This window comes from Python bivittatus, unplaced genomic scaffold (assembly GCF_059951505.1).
Source record: "Python bivittatus isolate LINGU-HERP-01145 unplaced genomic scaffold, Pbiv_v1 ctg000100_np1212, whole genome shotgun sequence".
Taxonomy (NCBI): domain Eukaryota; kingdom Metazoa; phylum Chordata; class Lepidosauria; order Squamata; family Pythonidae; genus Python; species Python bivittatus.
In genome coordinates, this window is record NW_028277038.1 from 5225697 (window position 1) to 5251675 (window position 25979).

The 25979-nt window shown below is 42.5% G+C and overlaps 1 protein-coding gene across 11 annotated transcripts in view; it reads left to right on the forward strand.

The window, feature by feature from the left end:
* FBRSL1 (fibrosin like 1) overlaps positions 1 to 25979 on the forward strand; it is a 510880-nt gene that overhangs the window by 198933 nt on the left and 285968 nt on the right. For all 11 annotated transcript variants that reach the window (XM_025169843.2, XM_025169838.2, XM_025169871.2 and 8 more), the window contains one exon: positions 25789 to 25890. In XM_025169843.2, the coding sequence (XP_025025611.1) occupies positions 25789 to 25890 (102 nt within the window). The remainder of the gene's footprint in view (positions 1 to 25788; positions 25891 to 25979) is intronic.

A 25979-nucleotide genomic window follows, 5' to 3' on the forward strand; every position in this document is an offset into this window, starting at 1 on the left:
CTAAAGACTCTGGATCACAGGAGATATGGCAGTTGAGGGTAGAGATTATCCACAAATTTTCTTCAAGGGAGGGCGAGATACCTCTTCTTACTTAATTCCTAAGTAAACTTAGAACAGTGTTAAACAGGAAAGAACAGTAATTGAGCCAGGAGACAGATTTCTTTGATGACCACTGATCCAAAGTGGCAAGGGTTAGTGAAGTAGAGTTGCCTATAGCAGTTTGGGGGGGCTGCATCTGGGGAAATTCTGTCTGTGTGAGGTGGTCTCCGAAGAGGCAAAATTGTTATTTTATTTCTTGAGTTTTAGAAGCTTATGTGCTGAACAAAGGTTGCCTTGCAGCCATTCCATCTTTCTAGAATAAGCTGAAAACAGCATTTCCCAGCCTTGGCCATGTCCAGATGTCTGGGCTTCTACACCCAGAATTCCTCAGCTGTTGTGGCTGTTTTTGAAGTTGAAGTCTGCATATCCAAGGTTGGGAAAAACAGCTATAGAACCCTAATAACACCTTAGCCAATGGAGGTGTAAAGATGGAATGGATGGAATTGAGCAGGACATCCCAGAATTGAACCTACCTTAAAATAAAGGACCTTCATCAACAGCTTAAAAGAAAGCAAAGTTGATGGCAGAGGCTCTGTGGTGCTTCATGTTTGAGTGGGAAACTTGTCCTGCTACATTTGGAAGACTTGGTTCATTCTGCTGACAGTTGTGGGGATCCTCTAGGAAAACAACAAGATTTTAAAAAGTACAAATTGCATTCATATCTCACATTAAACCATGCACGGGCAACTTGTGGCCACCAGAGCAACAATTCCCAGCAACCTCAACTAGCCAAATGAACAATATAGGGAGTTGTAGCTGAGCTCAAGAAGGCCACAGATTTTCTACTCCTGTATCAAATCACAGTGTGGCTTGTTTGATTTTGGTTTTACACGATGTGTGAACTCAGCCATTGTGCTTGTAAACCAGAACTTAGAGCTTAGCATTATAACCCAGCCCTTCTGACATATTCAACAAATCCAGCTTTAAAAACACCATGGCCTAGCATGATGTTGAAACACAGCCTATCCATGCTCTTTAAGAAGATGAGCAGGATGTTACAAAATCAGTCATCTTGATTTGACTTGAGCCAAACTGATCTCTCTGTAAAATGGGGAGGACCATGCCTTTCTTCCGAATGTTGTTTGTGAGCTTACGTCCTGTAGATGTTGTTGTGGAACCACCAAAGGTAGCAAAATTTGCAGAGCTGGCTTGAACCCTAAACCTTGCTTTTTCTCTCCATAAAGCAGTTCTTTATTATGAATTCACCAAGAATTCAAAGTAGGTACCCCCTTGGTTTTCAAAAATATACGTATTTCTTTTCCTCCCTTTCTTTGTGTTCCCTTACTAAAGAAATAAAGGATCCTGGTTTCCATGGATTGTTAACACCCCTTCCTCAGTTAAATGATCCCATTCCCAGACGATTTTGAAAGTACCAGTTTCTGTAGATTTTCTCCCCCTTTTTGCACCCACGAGATTCTTTTTCCTTGCTCCCTGGTGCTAACTGCACTCCCATAACTACAATTAAAATGTTGACACCGGGTTTAGCTCTGCAGATTAGGATTTGATTTTCTGTAATTATATGTTATCACTTGCATTCAGCAGCAATTTTGCCTTCTGTACAGCATGATAACACTTATTAATTCAATAAAAGAAATCAATTCACAGACAATTTCAGAAAGGTAACACCTCTGTAACTTAGCATCTTCCCAATCGGATCATGATTGGACTCTGTGTCTTGCTGCTTAATCAGTAATGGGTGATTACAAAAAGAGGATACCCCTCAGTTCTTAATTAAAAGTATCCCTATCAGGGACTGGAAGGCTAATAGGTCCTCTTTTGTTAGGGTCCCGTGCCAAATATTGGCTAATATTTGACTTTGCACTGAAGAGTTATTTAAGTGAACTAGAACAATAAGGACATTGATTCTCCCTTTTTGTTCCGAGAAAACGTACTGAATTCTCACTGATATTCCAGGACATAATGACTGCTACATAAAGGAGCAAAAGTTATAAGGTTTGTGTGTGATGTAGAAGGGGTGTCTGCACGTATGTTACCTTTGGAAACAGCGAGTAGCATACTATTTAAAATGTCAGCTGGTTAAATTTGCCAGGGTTTCTCTTCCTTTCCTTTCTTCCATGCTTGGCCTTTTCTTCTGCCTGTGCATTTGAGAACCAGTGGGATCCAGTGGCCCTGAAGCTGAGTCTATATGGGCCAAAGAGACAAAGCATGGTTACCAAGTTCAGTGGGCAAAGCCTGCATTTGGCATGAAGAAGATCACAGATCTTCCTCTCCCCTTAAAGGCTCTTAGATAGCAGACGGAGAGATTCAGAATGTTTGAGTGTCCAGTTGATACGTAGGAGATGCAAATTTTTCCCTTTCTGTAATTATACTGAATTCTGATTATTTTGACTCCTCACAACAGCCTGGACAAGTCCCTACAGTTTTCTTGGCAAGTTTTTTGGAAGCGGTTTGCCCTGGCCTCCTTCCTAGGGCTGAGAGAGAGGGACTGGCCCAAGGTCACCCACCCGGCTTTGTGCCCAAGGCAGGACTAGAACTCACCATCTCCCGGTTTCTAGCTTGATGCCTTAACCACTACACCAGACTGGCTCTTTCAAACTGTCAACTCTTAGGGACCACATAGACAGATTTTCTCCATGATGAACTTTCTGGAATAGGTGGTAGCTGTTGTGTGCCTAAGAGTACCAAGCTGGTTCTCATCCCACCATAATCATACATCTTAACTCTTGGCCTTCTCCCAGCCTTTGCTTTGTAAAAACCTATTATTGATAAAGTACTGTGTACTTGTTTACTTATTTATTTATTTTGCAGAAACGTTACAAAGCAAGGAATTTTACGGCCAGTTTTTAGAGTGTGGTGTTCACCGAGGAGATAGATGGTGCAGACAGTTTGAAAGGACAGCTTAACTTTAAATCAGTTAAACTTTTAGGAGCGTATCCATGGCCCTGGGATTTTTAGCTAACAGGTGATCATCTTGCCATACTTATTCGGTTGCACGTGAGCTGCTCTCTGAACAGAACCAAGATGTACCCCCAAAGAGCCATGGTTTCTTTAGAAACACAGAATCGGTTCTTCACTAGATACTGGCTGATATATGGAAGGCAAACTTAACTAAAGAATATGCCAGACTTCTAAGTAGGTTTGTATGGATCACATTATCCCTAGAGAAATGTCCCCATTTGCCCTCCAAGCTTTTTGCTCCCCCTTCCAGCCTTTCACCAATAACAGTATCTGCAGAAATAGGCATGGGTGAATCCACAGTTCGGTTCACGCCTGCTCTCGAGCAAAACTGCAATCTGCCTGGCAGTCATTGTAACCCAGCCTGGCATCTGCCCAGCTCACAATTCTCTCTGCCATGTGCAACCAGCAGATAACGTATCTTCCTCTCTCTCTCTCTCTCTCTCTCTCGGACATAAAGCATACATGACTACTGACACTAATGCTGTTGGACAGGCTGTCAAGTTCGTGATTGTTGTGTGTGGACTGGACTTTTTGTTAAATTACTTGTAACAAGATCTTTTCTGTGGGGGTATCTGAATGCTGGATGGGCAGCTGTTTCTGACCACAACACCTGCTCAGGTTAGCAAGGAACTACAGTTCTCCAAGGAGAACTTTCAGAAAAGTGCCTGTGAATAATACCTTTGGAATGCTCCTTCTATGTTTGGGATTATTCCTCGCATTCATTTCTGCTTTTATCAGATCTTGAACCATTTCACTGCCAAGCTCAATACAGCTTTAGTTTATCAGAAAAGTAATGCCTATTAGTAACTGCTGGCCTCTGTTTATTTCCTGGCCAATTTATCTGTTGGGGGTGGACGTAAGCCTGCAGAATATCTTTGTGCTGAGTGAACTATTCAGGAATTTGGATTTCTAAGCCCCAGGTCTGTCAATACAGCTTAGCATTTTGGGGTTGGGTTGCCAACTAAAAAATTACAAGAACATGCTTTTCTTTCAATAGACTGGATCCATTGGGCCACGGCTGTTCCAAGCTGTTTCTCCCCTGGTTGATTTGTATCTCCCATTTTTTCTGGCTTGCAGGATTGAGAGGGTAAAGTGCCACATGTGGAAGCAACCAGAGCTCACATTTCCACCTTGGTTTTTATCTTCTACTTGCTTGGTAAATGCTTGACCCCAAAAGGGTTGTTTATCCATAAGACAGGCTGAGCAACTCTGGTCCTCCAAATATTTCTGAACTCCTCAACATTGTCCATATTAGCTATGACTGGCTGTTCAACAACATCTGGAAGCCTACAGGTGGTCCACTCTGATCAGTGGTGTTTCCATTGTCTTGAGGAGATGGCTTTTTCCTACCCTTTGGATGTTTTTGCTAATCTGAAAGGTCAGAAAAATGTTTCAGTTGCGGACTAAGCTTGTCATGTATTTTCAGATCAGGAGCAAAACCAAGCTTGATCTGGGAATAGATTGCCATAAATGGTTGGTGGACCTGTTTGGGCTAGAAGTTAATTGTCTGTTGTTGTGATTAACTTCTTCTTTACATCTGCCTTTGTCTCATTCATTCTTCTGAGGAAAGCTTTAGGACCTTCATTCCCTGTTAGGCCACAGGTGTTTGAAGAGGGTCTTCCTGGGGTGGTCATCTGAACTTGGGCAAAGTATGTTGTTCTCACCATTAACTAAACACAACTTGCCTCTGTGCACAATAAGGGTTAAGGAACAGTTCAACAAGTGATGGGTCCTAATATTAACTGTCCCCTGCCCCCAAATTAAGAGTCTCTGATAACTCTGCAAGTTCCTCAAAGAGATTGTTTCTCAAACGGAATTAGTTGGCTAACCTAGAAATGCCGAAAAGTTTACATGACATTTGCCAGAAGTTTAAAAGGCATGCAGAGTTTTGACCCAGCATGAGCTCCCTTCTCCTACAGATGACATTGTGAGACTTTCAGCATTCTCCAGTAGATTTGGAAAGATACAAGGTAGATTTTAAAATGCACTGTTGATTTAGTTTAAGCTGCAATATTAAAGGTGGATAAACCTAGAAAGCAGGGCTTTTGCGTTCCAAGGTCATGATTTCTTAGCTGTAGGTCGTTTTTATATTCAGTGGCAAAGTGTGGAACTCTGCATTGTGCTGAAGATGTCCTCCATTCAGATGACCAATTGATGCAGTAAAGAGGTATTCTTTGCTTCCATGGGGTGGTCATCCAGTTTAACGCAATCATGTTGTAGTCATTTTATAGTGGGGTGTGTTGGGAATTGTAAGAGCATGTTATAGGTGCTCTCACAAAACAGCTGCAGTTGAGGTGTGCATTTACAACATGGTTGTCAAGGAAGGCACTGTTGTTCTCCACTCCCAGTAGCCTCTCATTGCATACAGTCACATCTTATCTTTGTCCTAAGCATTCTTGGAAATAAAAATGATGCTGAGGGCTGGCACTTTATTTTTCAGTATGTCCATCTTGTTTTGTTTTTAAGAGTAATACCTCTGAGCATATTGATTTGCCCCAGCTCTATGTGAACTTGCTCAGAAGCTGAGATCAAGTTGCCAGCCCATCTTCTTATCCATTAAATATGCCTCATACTACTTCCTCTTCACATCCCCAGTTTAAAACTTGGGGCAAAGTAGCTTTTTCTGTAGGCTTTTCTCCCACCACAGATATCAAAACCTTAGAAGAATCACACTGAGTTTGTCCAAAGACCTCTTGAGTATGTCCTGTCTTCATGGTCAGTTAGAGGGTCTGGGGAGTGCCCAAGTAGACCATAGATTGAAGAGATCCCCTCCTATTTGTGTCTCCCAGGAAGTGCTATCGAAACTCCTGTGGTCTGGGATGCTGGAAATAACCCAAGATGTAGCCATGGATGCTCTCACAGTGATTTTGTCTGAAAAGCCATCAAAGATAGTGGTGGTCTCCCACCAGACTTAACAGTTACCATTCCATAGTTTAACTGGAAATCAGAAGGCATCTGATAACACCTTTTCAGACTAACAAATTTTATTAAAAGGTGTAAGCTACAGCTCATGCCTTCAGAGAAAATTTGTTATTCTGAAAGGGGGATACAGACGCCTTGTGATTTTTGGCTACTGTAAACTAACCCAGCTGTCCTCCTACAGAGTTTAACTATGCATCTCTGAGTGCTCGGAGCACTAATATTCCACTTAAAGCTGTAGACCTTTTTTAATTGGTACAGTGTCACAAGAATTGAGAGGTGGGTGTAGAAGTGTAAAGAGGGAAGGAAAATACAATGGATTTAATGTCCTAAATAATAAAGGAAGCCATGCTCTTGGACAAGATTATGTAATGAGCTAAGAAGGGCTTACTAGGAGAGGTTCTTAGCATGTGCAGTGTGCATTTCTCTCATTGCTTAGTAGCCAAAGACGATCCATGTGCACACATGGAACTGGGCAGTCCTATTCCCATTGAAATGTGTTGCTTCAAACAGGCTGCTGTCTTGTGATTCACCGCAAGTCGGATTGAATTTTCTCCTACGAGTCATACATGCACTTACTGCTTGCACATGTTTGCCTTTGGCCTCTTAGTGATATCACTTATCCCCACACAGATCCATGTCTGTTGTATTACTGAATCTTACTGAGTTCTTCTGCTGATGGAATGCCAGCCCTCTGCTTCCAGCCCTCCACCTCATACAGGCAGACAAGTCCTTTTGGTCACTCCGTTTGGTCACTCCAACTCCATGTCCCTAATAAGCAAAACATGCTCCATGACAAGCTTAAAAACCATGTGTAACCGAAGCCAGAAATGTGCTCAAAAATGCATTGTGTATTAAGTGGATTCAAGAAAGAGACTGCTTTGCTTTCTGATAGAAGATCTGTCCAATACTGGTGAGGTATATGTCTGGCAGTGGGAATATGATTAAAGTCTAGGCCCTAATCAATATCCTTCATTCCACTCTGATGAGGTTGATAAAGGTCTCCGTAACTTGTGTTTCCTTGTGTGGCTGCTTCTAACTTTTGATGCACTTACAGTCTTCCATGTTGGATCAAGAGTGGAAGGCTGGAGTCCAAGCCTTTATTTGAAAGACCGTTCTGGCAGAACAGGAATGTCCAAATGTGATATATTCCTCATGTATCTGTGTTTTGCATGTAACTGCAAAAGTACATAAATTGTTGATTGCGGCTTGAGTTCATGGTTTTTGACCTAGGGTTCATGTGACTCATACAAGGGAGAAAGCATGCATCTGAAGCAACAGTGTGGTGCAGCTTTACCTCTTGTGAAATTTCATACGGTGCAAGTTATGGAAATGCCAACCCTCCAAACAAAGAATGCAAAGAGAAAATTTAGCACATTCTCAGCAAGGTTGCTGATCATTTGTCTCCTGATTGCCTGAAAGACAGGAACGGGGCCCAGGGAACTAATGTCTTTCTGTGTAAAATCCCAGTCAAATCCAACCGTTGAGGCAATTTATTGTTTCATATCTTGCCATAGGACTGCACTCCCTTTTCTATTTGTCTTAGTCAACTCCTCCAAGACAATATTTAATAAAAGAGAATTGACATAGCTTTCCAAGGACTTCACACACACTGCTTGTATAGTATATTGTAAAAGAACTCTTATTATTATTACAATTATTCATGTTGTTGACTCCCAGGGGACCTTAATAGAAGAAAATGATGATAGTGCCAATGGTGAGACTGGGAATATGGTATGTCTGAGCCAATTTAGTGAAATCAAGGGAAAGTGAGCTCTTCTTAGTCTTTCTGTCAAAGCACCTCTGCTGTTTGAGATTATTATAGAAAACATGCTAAAATTGTCCCGTGTCATTTTCCTCCTCTTTCTACCTAGTTATGTTAATACAAAAGGCGCATCTTCTTCTGGGGAGTCCTTGGTGCTCTCTGAGTTTGCTTGGTTGCTTCCAGACGTTTCATTACCCGACTAAATAACATCATCATGCTAGTGAGTGAGGGGTTTGCTCCCTGTTTATATATAGTAGCTTTCTTGCCAGTGTTGGTGGGGGTGTGATTTTCTCCTTGGTAGTTCCTTGATTAGGATATTGTTTTCTGCTTTACTGTTTGTCTGGTGTTAATCCCTGCTTATCTGGATGTTGGTTGCTGGAGAAGATGTGTTCTGGTCTTTTGGTTTCCTTCTTAGCTTTTTGTTGTCTCTTTCGAATGGTGTGTAAATGTGGTTTATCTCTATGTGTCTACTGATGGCTTGAATGCCAAGCTTCCAGGAATTCCCTAGCATTTTTGAATTTAGCTTGGTCTAGGATGCTCACAGGTTCCCATTTGAAACTATGGTTGGATCTGTCCATGTGTTGTTGTGTCTTCTGACTGTTGGTGTTCATGGATGCGCTCTGCTACTCTTCTGTCTGTCTGTCCTACATAGTGGCTGTTACAGTCCTTACATTGTATGTTGTAGATGACTCCTGTTTTGTCCTGTTTTGTCTTGTTTGGGTCTTTTTGGTTGTGTGGGTATCCATTTTGTTGGAAGATGTTGTATAAGTGGTCTGTTTCCTTTTTCTGGTGTTCTGGGTTGCTGCAGTGTGTTTGTACTCACAGTACTCATGACTGTGTAATGCTCTTACACAGCTCCTCTTGTGGGAGGTTGGGTTGTTACTTTGGTAATGGAGCACTTAGTGGGGGTTGTTTTTTGATAGATTTGTGTTTCTCATTTACTAATTAATAGTTAATAATTTTCTAATTGTTTCCTCTGCTGATGAGGGTATCCAGGAAGGGTGGTGTGTTGTTGTTTAATTCCTCCCTTGTGAATGTTATTCCTCTGAATATGTTGTTGATTGTTTCATGTGTATGCTGTTGTTATACAATGGGGCACTACCCAGTCATTTTCAATTTTCTAAAATTTGATTCAGAGAATGATGGAAGAAGGAGGCAGAATGGAAGACAGGTATGTCCAGGGAAAATGACTTGCAGTTGTTCCTGTAACATGTTCAGGTTGTGTTATAGTAGGAGAGCTTTTTCCAGATCTGGAGCTTTCTAGGCCCTATATGCTGAGGGCCACCTCCTTAAAATGTAAAATCTCCTTTATGGGATCTTTTTTTTTTTAACTGTGTATTGACCTCTCTTTGAAGGACTTTGTGGCCTGAAAGTCAACTCAGTTTAAAGAGCAAGAAGTAATAGGGCTGGAGCTACCATTAGTCTAAATGAGTCAGTTGCCTTAGGCAGCAACTCTCAAGAGATGACAGCGAGATTTTAAAGGAGAGTCTTGTGTGTGAAAGGGCTGGGTTCTGGGTTACTTTGGTTATACATTGCTAACTGCTGCAGGCTAGTTTATAAATATGGTACCAACAAATAAACAACAAACAAAGCTTGCTTGATGCCTTCAAACACAATGGAAGATGGAATCCTGCCTGCGTGGTTTTCTTGGCAGCAATATGGAAGCAGTTTGTTGTTGCCTTCTTTGTGATGTTTTTTTGACTTCCTAATCTAGCCTACAGCCTTGCTATTCCTGACAGTCTCCCCTCCAAGGACTGACAAGGCCAATGACTATTCAAATGGTTTTAAAGAAGCCCAGATAAATACCTGAAGGATTGGACTATCAGTCTCCGTTGCTGTTTACTACCTCCTGAATCACAGGCCACAGATTTAAAATAACAGCTCCTGGGGAGTAATAACAGAAGAGAGCTATCTCCTAGGTCCATGCTTGGAGAGTGTCCAGGACGTAGGTGGTTGTCTATGGTGAGATCCAGAATGCTGACCTACAGGAACCCTTGGCTTGGTCCAGCTTTGAGGCTCTTCTGTTCCTGTGTTTTCAGTTCTACTAAGGAGTTCCTTATCTGTGTCCCACTATTTGATGGGGATATATTATATAAAATCATGAGTGAGAACCTTATCAGCTGTGGCACCTTGGTTGTGGAATACCTCCAGTCAGAGGATCAGTTCTTTTGAATGCTGAATAGTCAATGTTAAATGTTAATTTCTGTTTTTCAGGTTCATTTTTAAAGAGAGCTTGCATTCCCCTCTCTAACCACTATAAACATCTTGTCTCTCTGTTTTCCCCTTTCCCAGGTGTTGATTTGTAAGTGTTACCCTGCAGATTTTCCTAGGGACACATTAACTGGATAGGTCAACTAAAATGATATTTAGAGGTAGCCTGATGTGAACCGAGGCACTCAGTGTATGATTATGTGTGATTAGCAAGCGCTTGCATTGTGCAAAAGTGGTTATTATAATTAAATTCTTCATTTCCTGCTGAAACCTGTGAAACAGAAATTGTCATCATGGGAAAAGTAAACACTTTGGGTGTTTGCAATTGAGTGTCAAAGGGCAGTAGCAATGCGTGACTCTTTCCTCTCCTTCTGTTTGCCAATAAAGAATCCTCATGTACATGTAATCTCTTCATCTCCTGAACCGGTTCTGACATACAAATGTAACTGGTGTTGGTGTTCCCAGTGACAAGGGCTTGGCACCCTTTATGCTATATGCTAATGAATAATTGGAAAAGAAGTCTTCCTAGAAGCACTAGGTGGCACATAAATTGCCCATCCAAGGTTACCTCTAAATCTACTTTCTAGACAGTTTCATCATGGCTCTTGTACTCCCAGCCCACTTTTTTCTTCCAAAAGAACCAGAGAACTGAAAATCTGGCCGGGCAGAGCAGATGTTTGAAGGCTAAGTGCAAAACAAGTAGAGGTCCTACAGACAATGCTGCATGCTGTTCTGAACTTCTCTCTTGACTCTCAAGTTTCTTCTGACTATGATGCTGAAAATTGATGGAATTATTTCTTGCCATTTTGAGAAAGGAAGGATGTTTAAAACTGTATTGTGTAAGTCCTACAGCAGGCAAGGAAGAGAAGGAGAAGGAGAAAACTCCCTCCTCAGGCCAGGTTTGACTCCTGATAGACACATTAATGAGTCCATATTGCTTTCTTGGGAACAGTATGGAAATGGTTAGTCATTCACTTCCTTCTAGATTTTTTTTTTTTTTAACTTCCCTGACTAACCTCCAGTCTTGGAATTTCCTGGAAGATCCCCCCATAAAGTACTAATTAAGCCTGGTCCTACTTAGCTTCTTCAAGATCACCAAGGTCAGCCAGGCACTGCAACTTGCAATAAATGATGGCTTAATCTAGTAAACTTGGCATCATGCACTCCTCTACCACACAGTCCAACTTCTGCTATCAGAGTCTATCATTATAGCCAGACCCCAAGCTGTGTCTGGCCTTAACTGCAGTACTTCACAAGGGCAGGGACTTCAAATATGTTGTGCTGCAACTCCATTAATTGCTTACCACTCTCTCCTGCTTCCGTTTTGCTGCCAAGAAAATGATGTGAAACGTGTCTATACTGTCATCAGAGATCAATTCAGGGATGTTGCCCTTTCCTAAGAACGGTATGTTGGAAAGAAATTATGTAAACTAAACGGACCAAACTGGGTGCAGGCGGAAAAGCCAGCAAAGCAAAGATTGAGTCTGAAAATGGGCCAGCAGATCCAGCTTGAGGCGTCAAGAAGAGAATTCCTGAAAATGTCTCCAGCGCATCCCTGTCGGATGGGCAGTGTCTCAGGATACTGCTGACTGCTCCATTCTAAGTCCACTTGCTTCCTCCTTCCTGGCCATATGATCCAGAGAAGAGCTAATGCAGCCCACCCAATGCACAAGCACGCACACAAATACAGTGTCCCTATTCCACAGAAGAAAATACAGAGGCCTCCCTGCGGCCACAGCTGTTAAAAAGGTCGGAAAGAATTCCAGAAGCTAGGGTCTTCACGTTTCCCCTACTTCGTTTCTGTTTTATTCCGTATCACGGGAAGTATAGGGTGACTTAAGCATCGCAAGGCTTACTTGGTGTGCATGTTAGCAAGGGTGTTAGGGCCGCTCCTAGAATTTCAAGCCTCTTAAGGAAGTAGGCGGTGTGGAAAAATGAGATGACATTTCAAAGCCAGCTTTCCACTTGAGTCTTTTGACTTTTGGTTGCATAGGGTTAGCACATCAGCGTAACACAGTCAGACCATGGATCCATGAGGTGCCAAAGCTTTATGTGTCCGAGGTCCGGTTTGAAGGCAGAACTGCCCAGATGGACTGTGTCTTGGTAAGCAATGGAATTACATACCTCTCCTGTCCTTCCCCCCCCCCTTATCCTCTCTCTCTTTCCAGCCTATTATCTATCTATCTATCTATCTATCTATCTATCTATCTATCTATCTATCTATCTATCTATCTCTACCTACCTACCTACCTACCTACCATCCATCCATCCATCCATCCATCTACCATCCATCCATCCATCCATCCATCCATCCATCCATCCACCTACCTACCTACCTACCTACCTACCTTCCATCCATCCATCCATCCATCCATCCATCCACCATCCATCCATCCATCCATCTACCTACCTACCTACCTACCTACCTACCTTCCATCCATCCATCCATCCATCTACCTACCTACCTACCTACCTTCCATCCATCCATCCATCCATCTACCATCCATCCATCCATCCATCCATCTACCTACCTACCTACCTACCTTCCATCCATCCATCCATCCATCCATCTACCATCCATCCATCCATCCATCCATCCATCTACCTACCTACCTACCTACCTTCCATCCATCCATCCATCCATCCATCCATCCATCCATCCATCCATCCATCCATCCATCCAGGTCTGGAATTGCATTTAAATCAGGCAGCCTAAAGAAGTGAAGCTCTACTGCATAGCTGGTGGTGCTTTGGGAATTCGGTATTCTAATTTGTGTACAATTCCCACTGAGTTCACAAATAGGTTTTCAAAGTGAAGCATGTGCCTCTCCTGCAAGTTTTCCTGAAGCCTCACAGCCCTGCTGTAGTGTTGCTTTTTTTTAATATGTCTATGTTTTTAACTGAATGCATTCCAAGTTCTGCAGAAAGCTTCAAGTAGTCAAAAGCTTTTAAATACAGATGGCAAAGCAACTCCCAGTGGAAAACAAGCTTTTCTTTCAAACCTAGGTTCATTTTCTTTCTCCAGTAACCCTCCCCATCTATCCTTCCCTCCCTTTTTTTAGCTCATGGCAGGCTTTGACAGATCAGAAGAAATTTTCACAGCTTGATGCAGCTGGATTTGTCTTTGACATGAATGAAAACATCTGGTCCCTAAACTGTGCCTTTTACCAGAGGGCCAAAAGGAAATGTGTGCACATCTGTTGCACTAACATATTTCCCTGTAAATTCAGATGTTAATTGCTTTGTTTTGCTGAGGTAACCCACTTGGCTGGCTGTTTCCCTTCTCCCTGCACTAATGGTTTCCTTTAACACTGATAGAGCTTTGATTTGCAAATTTACAGGTATAATGTGGGCGGCACTTGATCTAAAAAGTGTTAGCAAAGGCAAGGAGTGCATGAATGCACTCGAGGAGGAGGTGTGCCAGCTAACCGGCCGAGCGATGTTCAGCTGAGATTAGACTGCGCAGGATGAGAGCAGATCGGTGTTTTAAAATCCACTACACTGACAATTTAATATCAGATCAAAGAGATCTGAATCACAGGAGAATCATCTGACTTATTAGCTTCTCCTCCCACACCAACCAGTCCTTATCTCACCTGCCTCATTCCAGTTGCTTCTCTCTGCATGCTTTTGAGAACAAAAGTTGTACCTACCAAGTAGGAAAGTCAGTGGTGAGTCAGAAGTTCTTAATAGAGGACTTGGGGTTCTCGTCTTTTTGGGAGCAGGACAGATTTCTTGAAGTGGGGGCAAATTTTGAGAAGTGTGAGCCTCATGTTTCTTGAGTAGGTGTGGTTACCAGCCAGTAGCAGCCAGGAGGTGTGGTTGGTGTTTCCAAACAATCAACTATATTAATAGTCAGTAGTAATGCTATAAAAGTAATAATTAAGAGAGTCTACTGTTGTTCCGTTCCCAGTAATTTGCCAACTCTCCATGAACCATCTAAATAAATTACTGCTTGAAAACTCATCTTCCCCCTTCCCCCAAACTGGCCTCTTCAAATTCATCAATCTCTGAATTGGTCAGCAAATTGGGAAGGAGATATAATCCAACCCCTACCTTCGATCCTTTCAGATGGATATAATACAACTGCAGTCGCCCTTGACTATTGGTCAAGCTGAAACGGATGATGTTGAAAGGAACAGCATTTGAAGGGACCCAGTTTGGTGTCACAGCATTGGGGTTTTCTATCTTGTGCAGTCCTAATTTATTTTGGTTTTGGTCAGGTAAAAATATCTCAGCAAGTTTACCATGAACAAATCTTTACAGTGGTACTGTATAAGAAAATATAGGTAGTCCTCACTTGCCAACAGCAATTGGGACCGGCAGCTCCATCACTAAGCAACACAGTTGTTAAGTGAAACATCACATGACTGCACCAGACTTCTTATGTCAGTTCCACTGCAGTTGTTAAGCGAATCACCACAGGTTGTTAAGTGCAACATCATGTGGCCATGACATGTGACTTCCTGCTTGCTTCCCCATTGAATTTGCTTGTCGGAAGCTGGCTGTGAAGCACACAAATGGTGATCATGTGACCACGGGTTGCGTCAACCATTGTAAATGCATGCTGGTTGCAAAGTGCCCAAGTTGTGATCACGTGACCACAGGGACGCTGCAACGGCCACAGGTTTGAGGACCGGTTGTAAACCTACTTTGTCAGTGCCACTGTAACTTTGAATGGTCATTGAACAAGGCAGTTGGTAAGTGAGGACTACCTGTACCTTTAGTGCAGACGTTGCTGCAAGTGGGCGCCCCTTAAAATCACTCCTCCCCATTACATCAGCAAAATTAAAAGCATTTGAAAGTGCAAGATTTGGCAAGTCTCATGATATTATTTCCACCTCCCTAAGGCAAACATCACAAGATGCTGGTGTTGCTGCTCAAGACCTGATGAAACAAAATTAAAATTGGGGAGTCTCGGCAACAATGTGATAACAGTCTGTGGCCCTTCCACAGAAATTCCTATAATTCTTTTCCAAGAAAAGCAGTGAGGACTCAGCAATGCATATGCTAATTTTGATACGCCAAACACAGTAATCCTGAGATATGCTAATTTTGATATGCCGAACCCTATGGCAGAGAATAAACCCTGTTAAAATGTCATGGACAAGTTATTCCTAAATGCATCTGAATAGAATCAAGTTGTAATTTTGGTTTCTTTTGTCGTTTGGGAGTGCCGTCTGACCCGAGCTTATTTGCATATAAACCTCATTGGGTTAAACCTTTTTATAAGTGCATGCAAAGATTGCAGCTACAATACCGCACGCTGTTTTCAAGCGGTCTCCCAAGCGATGCTTCCGTAATGAAAATTGCAACGCCCTTGTGAATAAATCTGAGTGCTTAACCCTGCCGCCCCCAAAAGCCTTTGAGCAAAATCCCAAGCTTCTGGTTGAAACCCATCTTCTGCTTCTTTGAGGTTGAACTCCCATCATAACAAGTTGCTGTGTTCTGTTGGAGGAGCCTTTCCCCCCACGGCCTGTGGGCTGGGGGGTTTGAGGAATTGAAATCTAGCCCATATGCAGGACCACAGATTGGGCTGAATCAATCAAGCATTCTGGCTAAATGAAATTCACCATGCCCTACATCGATGAGGAAATGTGGAGGGCTGGAGACTCACGGGCAAAATGGAAGAGGGGTTCCTCCTCGCCTGGGTCATTGTCCAACTGCAGCACCCTGGCGTTGCGTTTTGCAGCTTCTGTTTATCCCCTGGCTCTTTGGCTTAATTCGGCTCATCCGTTTTCTATATTAAGTGATAAACAACAATTCCACAGGGCCCCATGTTTGTCCTTATCGCAGTGCGACTTCAGAAAAATGTGTTTCCCCATGCCTCAGCCGTGAATGTTAATCACCGAGCAAAACACAGTGATAATTAACAGAAATAATTGTTGCTCTGTTTTGCTACTCAAGGCAGAGCATTATCAAGTGACTTCACTTGAAAATGGTGGCCATTCAATCTGCCTGAAGGTTGAGAATTCCTTTCTCCGATTTCCTAAAGAATAAAGAAGATGTGTCCCCAAAGGATTCTGGAGGATTTGCTCACATGTTTTCTATGGAGCCATCTTTACAGTGGTGGCCCAAACACAGTAATCCTGAGATTGACCACCGCAAGATTTCCTCCCACCTTGCAGCAAGTGACCTCAGCAATAGTCTAAGCCAGGGTTGGGCAATTAGATTGGATTTGCTAAACTGTAACCCTGAGCATTCTTAATTGTAGAATCCTTGGGGGTTCTCTGAGCTTGGTTGTTTTCTTGCAGACGTTTCTGCAACGTCTGCAAGAAAACAGCCAAGCTCAGAGAACCCCAAGGACTCTACAGTTCATCCCTGAGCTACATATATTCTCTTCTATTGGCATCCTTGATTCTCTGCCATGCTGGCTAGAGCAACTGGCAGATACAGTTTAGTAACATCTGGAGGGCTCCAGGTCCATTCCTCACCATAAATTCATGTTGTGTTCCACACAGACATCGCCTCTTCTTTTCTAAGAATACACAGGAATTCCTTGCTCAAGTAAACTAGACCAAGTGCTATTCTGTGGACTTTCCACACAATAGACATGTCCCCAATAGACAGAGTCTTTGGTAGACCTGCTTAGATGAGGGCCAACAGACTTTCCTCTAGTCTAAAAGATTGTATGTTGCCTCGTCACTCAGGGTGTTTCTAAAATGGACCAGTTAGGACTGTAGCCCAGGAGATGTACGAAGGATTAAATGCTAGGATGAATTTCTTAATGGTAACAGCAGTTCAGCAGTGGAACCAATGACCCCAAGATGTGGCTGGCTCCCCTTCATTGGATGTTTTCCAAGTGGAGGCTAAACAACCATCTATTTGGGATGCTTTAATTTGGATTAGGACTTGATAGGATTGTAGGATTTTATGAATTATTTTTATAGACCTGTAAATACAGTAATTTCATACAGTAATTAGTGAAATCAGAAATTTTATATTCCCTCCTTTTGTCTAGATGCAGTGGACAAAATCTGAGTTTGTAAAAATGTATTTGTTCAGATTTAACCAACATTTGGCTTTGATGGACACCCCTTCTCCCAGTGGGTCTATGCAGTCAAGGCTTTACTTTAATGATCATGTTCTTCTACATAGCCAACTGGACGTTGGGGAGAAGGCTTCTAGCTAGCTCAGCTTTTTATTTGACATGCAAGGGAAGAAAAAGCAAAGAGCTGGCTTATGCCAGCCTGCAGCCACTGTCTAGACTGATGTATTGCAAAGACTACAGTCTACACTACAGGACATGGGAGAGATGATTTTTTTCCATCACGTCCATAGTGTGGTCCAGAAATTAACCTTTTCATCCATTTATGCTTAAATATATAGGCAAATCATTCGATGCTACCCTGCTGACTCTAAGTAGAACTGGCAGTGTCTGGCCATCATAGCACCATTCTGTTCAAAATGTCAAGTTCGTAATCTCAGCATTTGTCTGACATTTTGTTATACCTGTGCTGGAGTATGCCAAATTCAGGTTTACACAGGAGCAAGTTTAAATATTTGTCAATACTGGAAAATCTCTTCCTCCCTTCATAACACTAAATGTCTGTGCATTCCGTAGAGCAGTCGTGCAGATCTGTGAGATCTAATAAAATTTTGATATAGTGTCAAGGGGAAAAAAAACACTGACCACTTAATTGCAATTTTCGTATAGCCTTTGCTGGGGAGACAGCTCAGGTGTTTGCTAGCAAGTTTTATTCTGGTGGAGAAAGATCATGTCATGTTCTAGCTTTTTAAGATAACTGTTTTGATGGCATGCTAGACGGGTTAGCTTCTTCAGAACTTGGGTATCACCCTTTGCAGTATTTAGGCTCCTTTTCGCTCGCTTAGCCATTTGGTCTTTTCTCTTTTGTCCAACTCACTTTCTGAAGACGTTCTTATGATCATCTTCAAGCAGTGCATGCTAATAACCATAAAATCTAACCGGAACCAGGTGTTTCCATGCTGTCCACCATTAATTTTCAGCAGGATTCTTGAACCTGCAGTCCCCAAGTATTTTAACTACAACGTCTGTTGCCTGTGATTATTAGCCCTGTTAGATGAGGCTGATGGAGCTTTATTCCACAACATCCAGAGAGACACGCAGTGAGTCATTTAGATAAGCCAATATATTATTTTTAAAAATAGATCAAAAATAACAGGGGGAACTTGTGATCTTTTACAGGTTCATCAGGGAATAAGGTCCATTGCATGGAGCTGGAATTGGTAGTGTCACAATCCTGAATAGATTGTACTCTAAATTTGCAATTCTACATATATTTTCTAGAGATTAAGACCACATGGACACAGTGGGATTTATTTCTGAGCATGCAGGAATAGCATTGTTTGGTAAAAAGAGATGGAGGCGACACACTGAACCCACTGGAAATCTGTTCTGCTGTTCCTATTTCCTTCTGGTTAAAGTGGAATGGACAGAGCTCACTTTCAAACTTCAAAAGCAGGACAGAAAAAGAAATAGTGATATTGTGTTTCCTTGACATTGTGGAAATTAAATCTCATGGGAAGCTTAAGCAGTGTGTCTTCACAACTTGATATAGGATGGGCAGATTCTACCCAGTGCAGGCCATAAGATCGGCAGGGTGTGCCTCTTATTTTCTGGGAGCAATCATAGTGCTGAAGTAGACCTTTAATTGTCTAAATGGCTTGGCCCTGACTCTCCTGAGTCCAGAACGAACCCGTTGAATGGAAGTTCTGGCCCTAAAGAAGGAAATAATAATAAATGGATAGAAGATGGATTCCTTGGTGGAAAACCACTTCTCTATTCCCATTTGTTTCAACTGAGGTTGACTCTTCAGCATGTATTTTCTTCATTCTGCATTCCGTAATATCTTTCCTTCCATCCAGCATCCTCAAGTCTGTCTTCCTGGACTTCGGCTAGTATCTGCCCACCTAAATCATCTCCAGCTTGGCTTTGCTCCAGCTGGGCTCAAGCCTTGCAGAAGCCCGGTAAAAGGAAGCAGGAATAGTCCCCTTGGCCACACCATCCATTCCAGTCCCAAACATGACTAGAACTTGTTCTCTGTTCTGTACAGCTGCTCTGTGGAATAGGTCGGGACACCCTCTGATCAAAGTCTCGGTTTGCAGATGTTCTTAGTAAAGTTGTTTTCCAGATTTCCTCTTGTGTGTTGGTGTTGTGCCCACGCAGATGTACATGCTTTGTTTTGATTTGCATCTACCAGCTTTTCAGAGATGACTCTCCAGTGCAGATTGTGTCAGCAAATTGAGGGATCGCTTTTTCTCGGTTGAGTTCTGCAACGTTGTATGACTTCTTTGCATTCTGTGTGGAGAATGTAATATGGATATTACGTTTACAGTTGCTGTGAAGATCACAGCTGTTTCATATTAGCCTTTAATAGATGGTATGTTGGTGCTGATGACAGTATCATGAAAGCTGTCAGTTCTCATCCTGGCTCTGTGTGATGCTGAACAAAAAAAATTGGGTAAACACACTAATGAGGGTCGTAGCTCAACCTAAGCCATAATCTTCTGTTGTACTTTATCTCTTTGCATTTAATCAAATTCTCAAGGGCTACTTGCTAAGCTTTGCTTTCCGGTGATCAATGTTTTAAATGTTGGTGGCACTGGGGTCTTTGCCGTCTTTGCGGCGATGCATAGATACATTATTGCACATCATTTCTCGTGCATAGTGTTGACAGCCTCCAGTTTCTAAGGCAATATTTACTTTGTAAGGTGGCTCCTTTTTGTGGGAGAGAAGTTTATATGTCTTGCACCATTAATCATAGCAGAACTTGACATTTGTGAGGTTGATCTTTAATCCATGGAGAAGATTTTATACAGAAGTATTGACCAGAGAATCTTACTGCAGGTAGTCCTCACTTAGCAACCACAATTGAGACTGGCAACTGCAGTCGCTAAGCAGAACTTCAGTACAGAGGAGGTGTCTTATTTTATTGTCACAATTATTTTGGGAGGCGTTGAAAGCTTTTATATGGCAGATCATCTGGAATTTCTTTTAAAGATAAATGTTACCTTCACTGGATGGAATTGGTTACCCAAGCAGTCTTTTACTGTACTTTTACTTTTACTTTTTTACTTTTACTGTGTTTTACTGTAAGGAGAGGGCAAAATAATATATCCTGTCAAGCCTGTTTCCGGCTTGCTTTAAAAGGCCTTCTTGAACTTTCCTATCAACCTCCAGATATGTTGAGATCCAAATCCCTGCTTCTAGTTCTGGATACTGTAGTCCAAAACATCTGGAGCATACCAGGTTAGCTCTTGAATATTTTTCTTTTTTCTTTTATTTTTTTTTTTTTGTCACTGAGCAGGTGGCCATATGTTTAAACCTCTCCTATTTCACAGACTGCTACTATAATCGGCTCTTAGTTTGTTACTCTTTATCATAGCTTTAATGAAGTTTTGATTTCATATTTTGTATTATTGGTTAACTGACTGTAATAAATACTCGAGCTCTAAATCAGCGTGTTTTCCTTACAACACTAATCAATTATTATGCATTCATGTTCAGGAAATGCATTAATTACAAAATGGAAATTAAATCACAATTTAAACCTTTCTCACTCTCTCTTTAGCATGATAGTTTATCTCTGAGGAGGCAAGACATTCAATCTGTAACCTCTACTAGAACCTCAAGAGACATGAAATAGAGTTAGATGCAAACTAGTAACTTAGGAGAGTTTTGTCTTGCTCTCTGTGAGCTACAGATCTACGTCTGAATTACTGAAAATCACAATTGTTAACCACCTAATATAGTTTGGGTTGAGGAAGTACCTTTTGTTAAGCTGTTGTATGTCGGAACCCCTTATTAATCCATATTATGAGTCGAGACATTGATTTAAATCCAGCTACTTTTGTATTGAACTCAGTGGGTAAGGCCACCTTAAGTTACACACTGGAAGTTACATTGATTGTAACGTAAAAAAAGTATGGTTTTATCCCTCTCTTTGCACCAGTTTAATGAGGTTTGTTAATATCTGTAACAATACCATCCAGATAAAACATCCTTTGGCTTCTCTTTGACTTTTCTTTACTTGGTGAGGACAGTGAGCAAACACAACCTTTTGCTTTCTGTCATGTCCGCATGACACTGCCTTCTTCTCATTCCCAGCCCACGAATGAGACAGGCTGCAGTCATCCTCAGCCGTACGCAGAAGAATATGAAGGTAACCTTGATGAAGGAATGCAGGATCTGTTAAGCAAAAAGGAAAAGCCAACTAAGTCTTGAGAAAGGGGAAGGTGTGAAGTGAGAAAGAAACTCACGATAACCCCACCTTGATTCCCTTTGGTATAAGAGGGGACAGAAGGAAACTCTAGAAGGCTTTTATGATTCTGTTATGATATCCTACAATAATAAAGTAGCATTCCTGTAATTCCTGTGATGGCTGTTACTTGACCTGGCCTATCTTGAAGGGCCGTCACTGTACCTGCGTGAAAAGTTATCTGTTCCTCTTTTATTCTGGCACTGCCCATGGTGAGCCTCAAGGGGTGTAAAATCTGTTAGGCTTTGCCAGCCATTATCTTGGAGGGAAGTCATTGACCTCTGGTGATAGAAACTGAGGCAGAAGAAGGGTTGGAAGTGGGGACAGCACATTTTACGTTGGTCTGTTGTTCTTGGCCGATGGAAGGAGGGTTGGATAGCAGTTCAGTTCAGAGGTGGGGGAAGGTTTTCTGTTTGAGCTCTTCCAGTCTATAGGAAATAGCATAAAGATTGCATCGCTACGGACCTTGGAACTACAGACAATGCATTTTCAGGGGGTTTGAAAACACCCACACCCGGACATCAGAGTCCTATTTCAATCATAAAATCTTCCCATTGTAACATTTTATTGTGTTGTTGTTGTCGTTGTCGTTCCTCCTCCTCCTCCTCCTCCTCCTTCCCACCTTATCCTTATAGAGAGAAAAAGAAAAGATTGCACCCTTAATTCAAAGGGAATGTTGCTCTGTGAGTCACAACTCAATAAAATGTATGGGAGGGAAATTGTGGCAAAGGGCAAGCAAAGAAAATCAAATTGCAGTGTGTGAAACGATTTAAGGAGGGACCTGGGGAATATATAATCTGCAAACTGCCAAGTTAGAGCACGTATAAAATATACAAACAAGCCTGATATTTTTCCCAGCTGATCTCATTATGAGGTATGCTTGGGATAGATAAATTCTGTTAGGATACATTAGTGCTGAATTTTCAAGGAAACAAGTCAGATGTAATGTGTTCAGCTGATTCCATCTTGTTTTGATACATGGGTCGGTCAGTCCTTCCTTCCTTCCTTCCTTCCTTCCTTCCTTCCTTCCTTCCTTCCTTCCTTCCTTCCTTCCTTCCTTCCTTCCTTCCTTCCTTCCTTCCTTCCTTCCTTCCTCTCTCCTTGAAGGCCTCAATGAAATGCATTTATAAAGGCAAATGGTTTGCCTTGCTTTCAAGCTTGAAAACTGGAAAGCATGATTTTCCACGTTCTGGAAAGAATGATAAGGTTTCCCCACTCTTCTTTCCTAAGTAAAAATAAAGCAAAATAGTAAATGCGTAATACCTATACGAACCGTACTAGTATTTCTAATATTACTGCAACCGGTCTTGGTAATGATGTTGATCTACAGTCATCCAGCAACATGGGGGACTTTTGCTCACCTGTTCAGAACCAGTAGAACAGTGTTGTCCAAACTTGGCCACTTTAAGATGAGTGGACGTCAACTCCCAGAATTCCCCAGCCAGCATGGCTGGCTGGGGAATTCTGGGAGTTGACGTCCACTCATCTTAAAGTGGCCAAGTTTGGACAACACTGCAGTAGAAGAAAGCAACGCTAAAACTCCCCCGCCTAATCCGCTTCCACGGTTTGCAGTTGGTCACAGTTTGTTGAGTAAAGCACAGTCGGGTGCACACAAAACACTAAGCCATAAACCACGCTTTTCAAACCACAGTAGCAAGGTTCAGGTTCATGCTAAACCACAGTCCCGTCTACTACATGATTCAGTGTGCTGTGTGAAGCCGGCCACTTTTTTCTATCGCATTGCATTCTGTGCTGCGTAGTAGCTGTGTGGGAATTGGGTTATCCGGAAGCACCGTTGCACAATTTCACTCATCAGCTCGACTTGGAGTTTCCTCTCTAATTTCACTTGCCAAAATCAGCATGTTCCTAAAGTTATGATAGTAAGAGTTTCTTTTAAAGACAAACGTGGAGCTTAAAATTAGAATGCTGAAACAAAACAGAACTAAAGCAGATGGCTGTAGCTTTAAGAAGAGCATTAAAAAGGGGGGGGGGGCTTTTAAAAAATTGTCATGGGGGGAAATCCCACCGCCTGTTATAGCAGCTGTAGCTTCAGATCGGGTGGAAAATGAAGGCAGATGATTCAATTTGGCTTCTGCCCCAAGTATATTTCCAAATGCTTCTGTATGTGTGCAAGATAATAAACAAATACATTGATACGGCCAAAGATCACTTCACGTCTGCTGCTGTGCACGCAGTTGAGCTCCCGTTAGGAGCAAGCTAGTTTTGGTAGGTTAATGGGGGTGAGGGTCACCGAGCCCAGCATCTTTCAGAACAACTTAAGAAAAGAATTTGTCTCCTTTTGCCCTGAAGCTCCCAGCGGCACTGAGAAGGGAAGGCAGCTTTTGATAAATCGAAGTGTGTTTATTAATAATGAGCGGATGGCAGGCCTGCTTACCAGTTGAAAATAGGGCCAGCGTGTTGACGCTCTCCAAAGAGATGGGCTGCTGAAGGGCCCTGGTCTTGAATGGTAGCAGGAGACCGATCCGAAACGGAGTCTGGATTTTGGGGTGGGTGGCGCCTTGCAGTCTTAAGGTCTTCTACCCTGGAAAAAGGGAATTCTTAATCGAGAAGAACCAAAAGCGATAACAGGGAGAGTTAAGCGATGCTCGAGGGTGATGAAAACACAAGTTATTGCTGCGATGAGTGTGATGTTTAATCCCACAACATGATGTCCAGTGGTGTCTTCTTAGCCAAGTCTGCTTCTTGGGACCACCAGAAGTAACTGAAGGGGGTAAATGGGTTCTCCCCTCTGGTTTCCTTGGCCCCACCACCACCCCCTGCAATCATTCCTTTGTCTCATTTCGTACAAAATCCAGAAAGCAACAGGAATGGACTTGATTCTGCAGCTCTCACTGACCAGGGAACATAAGTGGTGCATTGCTCAGTCTTGTGTGCATCAGTCTTAGGGCGGCCCGGCTAGGTCGTTTTAAAGATTAACGGGCTCCATTCCATGCTGGCTGGGGAATTCTGGGAGTTGAAGTCCACACATCTTAAAGTTGCCAAGTTTGGAAAACACTGGTGTAAACTGATTCATTTTTCAGGCAATTTGTGTGTGTGTGTGTGCGTATTAAGGGTAGGAAAGAGAAAGAAGTAAGGCACTGATTTGGAAGAAGAGAATGTTGACCATTGCATTTCTTTCTCTCTTCCATGGGTTGAAAACTGGCAAATTCAGGTAATTGAGCGAGGAACAGCTTCAAGTCACACCCCTCTTGGCAAGTTCATTTCTAACCTGGACTGCCAAGGAATCCCCCCTACCGAAACCAATACGTTGCATTGTGCAAAACAGGTTGTTCTCCCAGTTCAGGCCTGCATGTGTCTCATTAAGGTAATTACCAATGAATTAAAGCAGGTCGTCTTACTGTTCCAGCAGCAGGGGAGGGAGCGGGGGCTCCCTGCTGGCAATCAGCAGGTGTAAGTGGACAAGATCTGTCGAAAAGGTGGATGACCCTCTTAATTCACAGCAGCAAACAAGGGACAGAGGTACCAAAGGAAGTTTAATAATTTATATTTACTTGGAAAGGTTAATGGCAGCACTGGTACCTCTAATTTGCTTGCCCACAGAAGACCTTGTTAGGTCAGATTCCTCTTTATGCGCTGCTGTGTGCAAGTTTATTTGTTCAATTTCTGCCTGCCACAATAGAGGAGGCTTAGTTGGAAATGTGCAGTTTTTCATGTGTAACTTTTGGAGGGAAGGAAACATGGAAGATAATGAAGATGATTGCAGCATTCTGTGATGCGATCAAATCAAGGGATTGGAAATTATGGTTGGTCACACAGTCAGCCAGATGTTTAGACTGGGTTTGGCATTTTTATCCACCTATCAAGTCTTTCCCAAGGAACAACACCTTGGCAAAGTGGTTCCCCCACCCCCAATGAACCACAAGTACTTCAGGTAAAGCGAAAGGCATTTTATTAAGGGGGATCGAGCCTTTATATAGGGTGCAGGAAAAAAGGATGCATACATTCAATATATGGGATGCATCAGAAAGCAACAAGATGTTGATTAGACACCCTTAAAATACGTTGCATCTCCTCCTTTCGCACCCGGGTTGGTTTCTTTTAACGCTTACACCACTCAAGGACTTCAGAATACAGTCCTGTTGTTGGACTGACGGTCCCTGAAAGGGCTAGTTTTTGCACATCAAAGGAAATGGCGTTGGCTGAAAGGAAAAACATGGTTCCCTAAGCTTCAAACAGAGGCATGGATGCCATGCTAAAATGCTAATATCACCTTTATTAAAATGCTCACAATAAAGCCTAAAATTCGAGGTAGCACCTTGACTTTTTTCCTCTCTCTCTGTGTTACAGAGAAATATCAACTTCCTAGTCTAGTTGGCTTCCTGAGGTTAAAAATACTTATTCCAAGGCAGGTTATTGGAATAAGTACGGGAAGGCAGAATAGCTGCATATTGCTGGAGATAGGAATGTATCATGAAAGATCAGGTGCTGGTCTGCATCTCAGGGCCATCTTGCTACCTTGGGGCACTGAAATGGCACTCGTTTAAAGCTAAACGTTCCCATAACACATTTCCAGCAGAGCACTGTTTCAGGGAGGCGCCTGGGCCTTTTGGCATAAGTGAGTATGGTTTCTTCCGACCCCTTACTAAAGACAGTGCTGTTCCTTGCTCCTCTCAGATGAAGATCCCAGCGAGACGGGGTGGCAGAAACAGTGAAGATGACAGCATCCGGGAAGCCACCAGCTCCCAGCTGAGTAGCTCCAGAGACTGCCTCAGTGATGTGAGTAACTTTCCAGAAACCCGCGGGCCGCCGTTTCGTCATCCTTGCTTGAGCAAACGTCGGCGTTCAGAGGTCAACGTGTAATAACT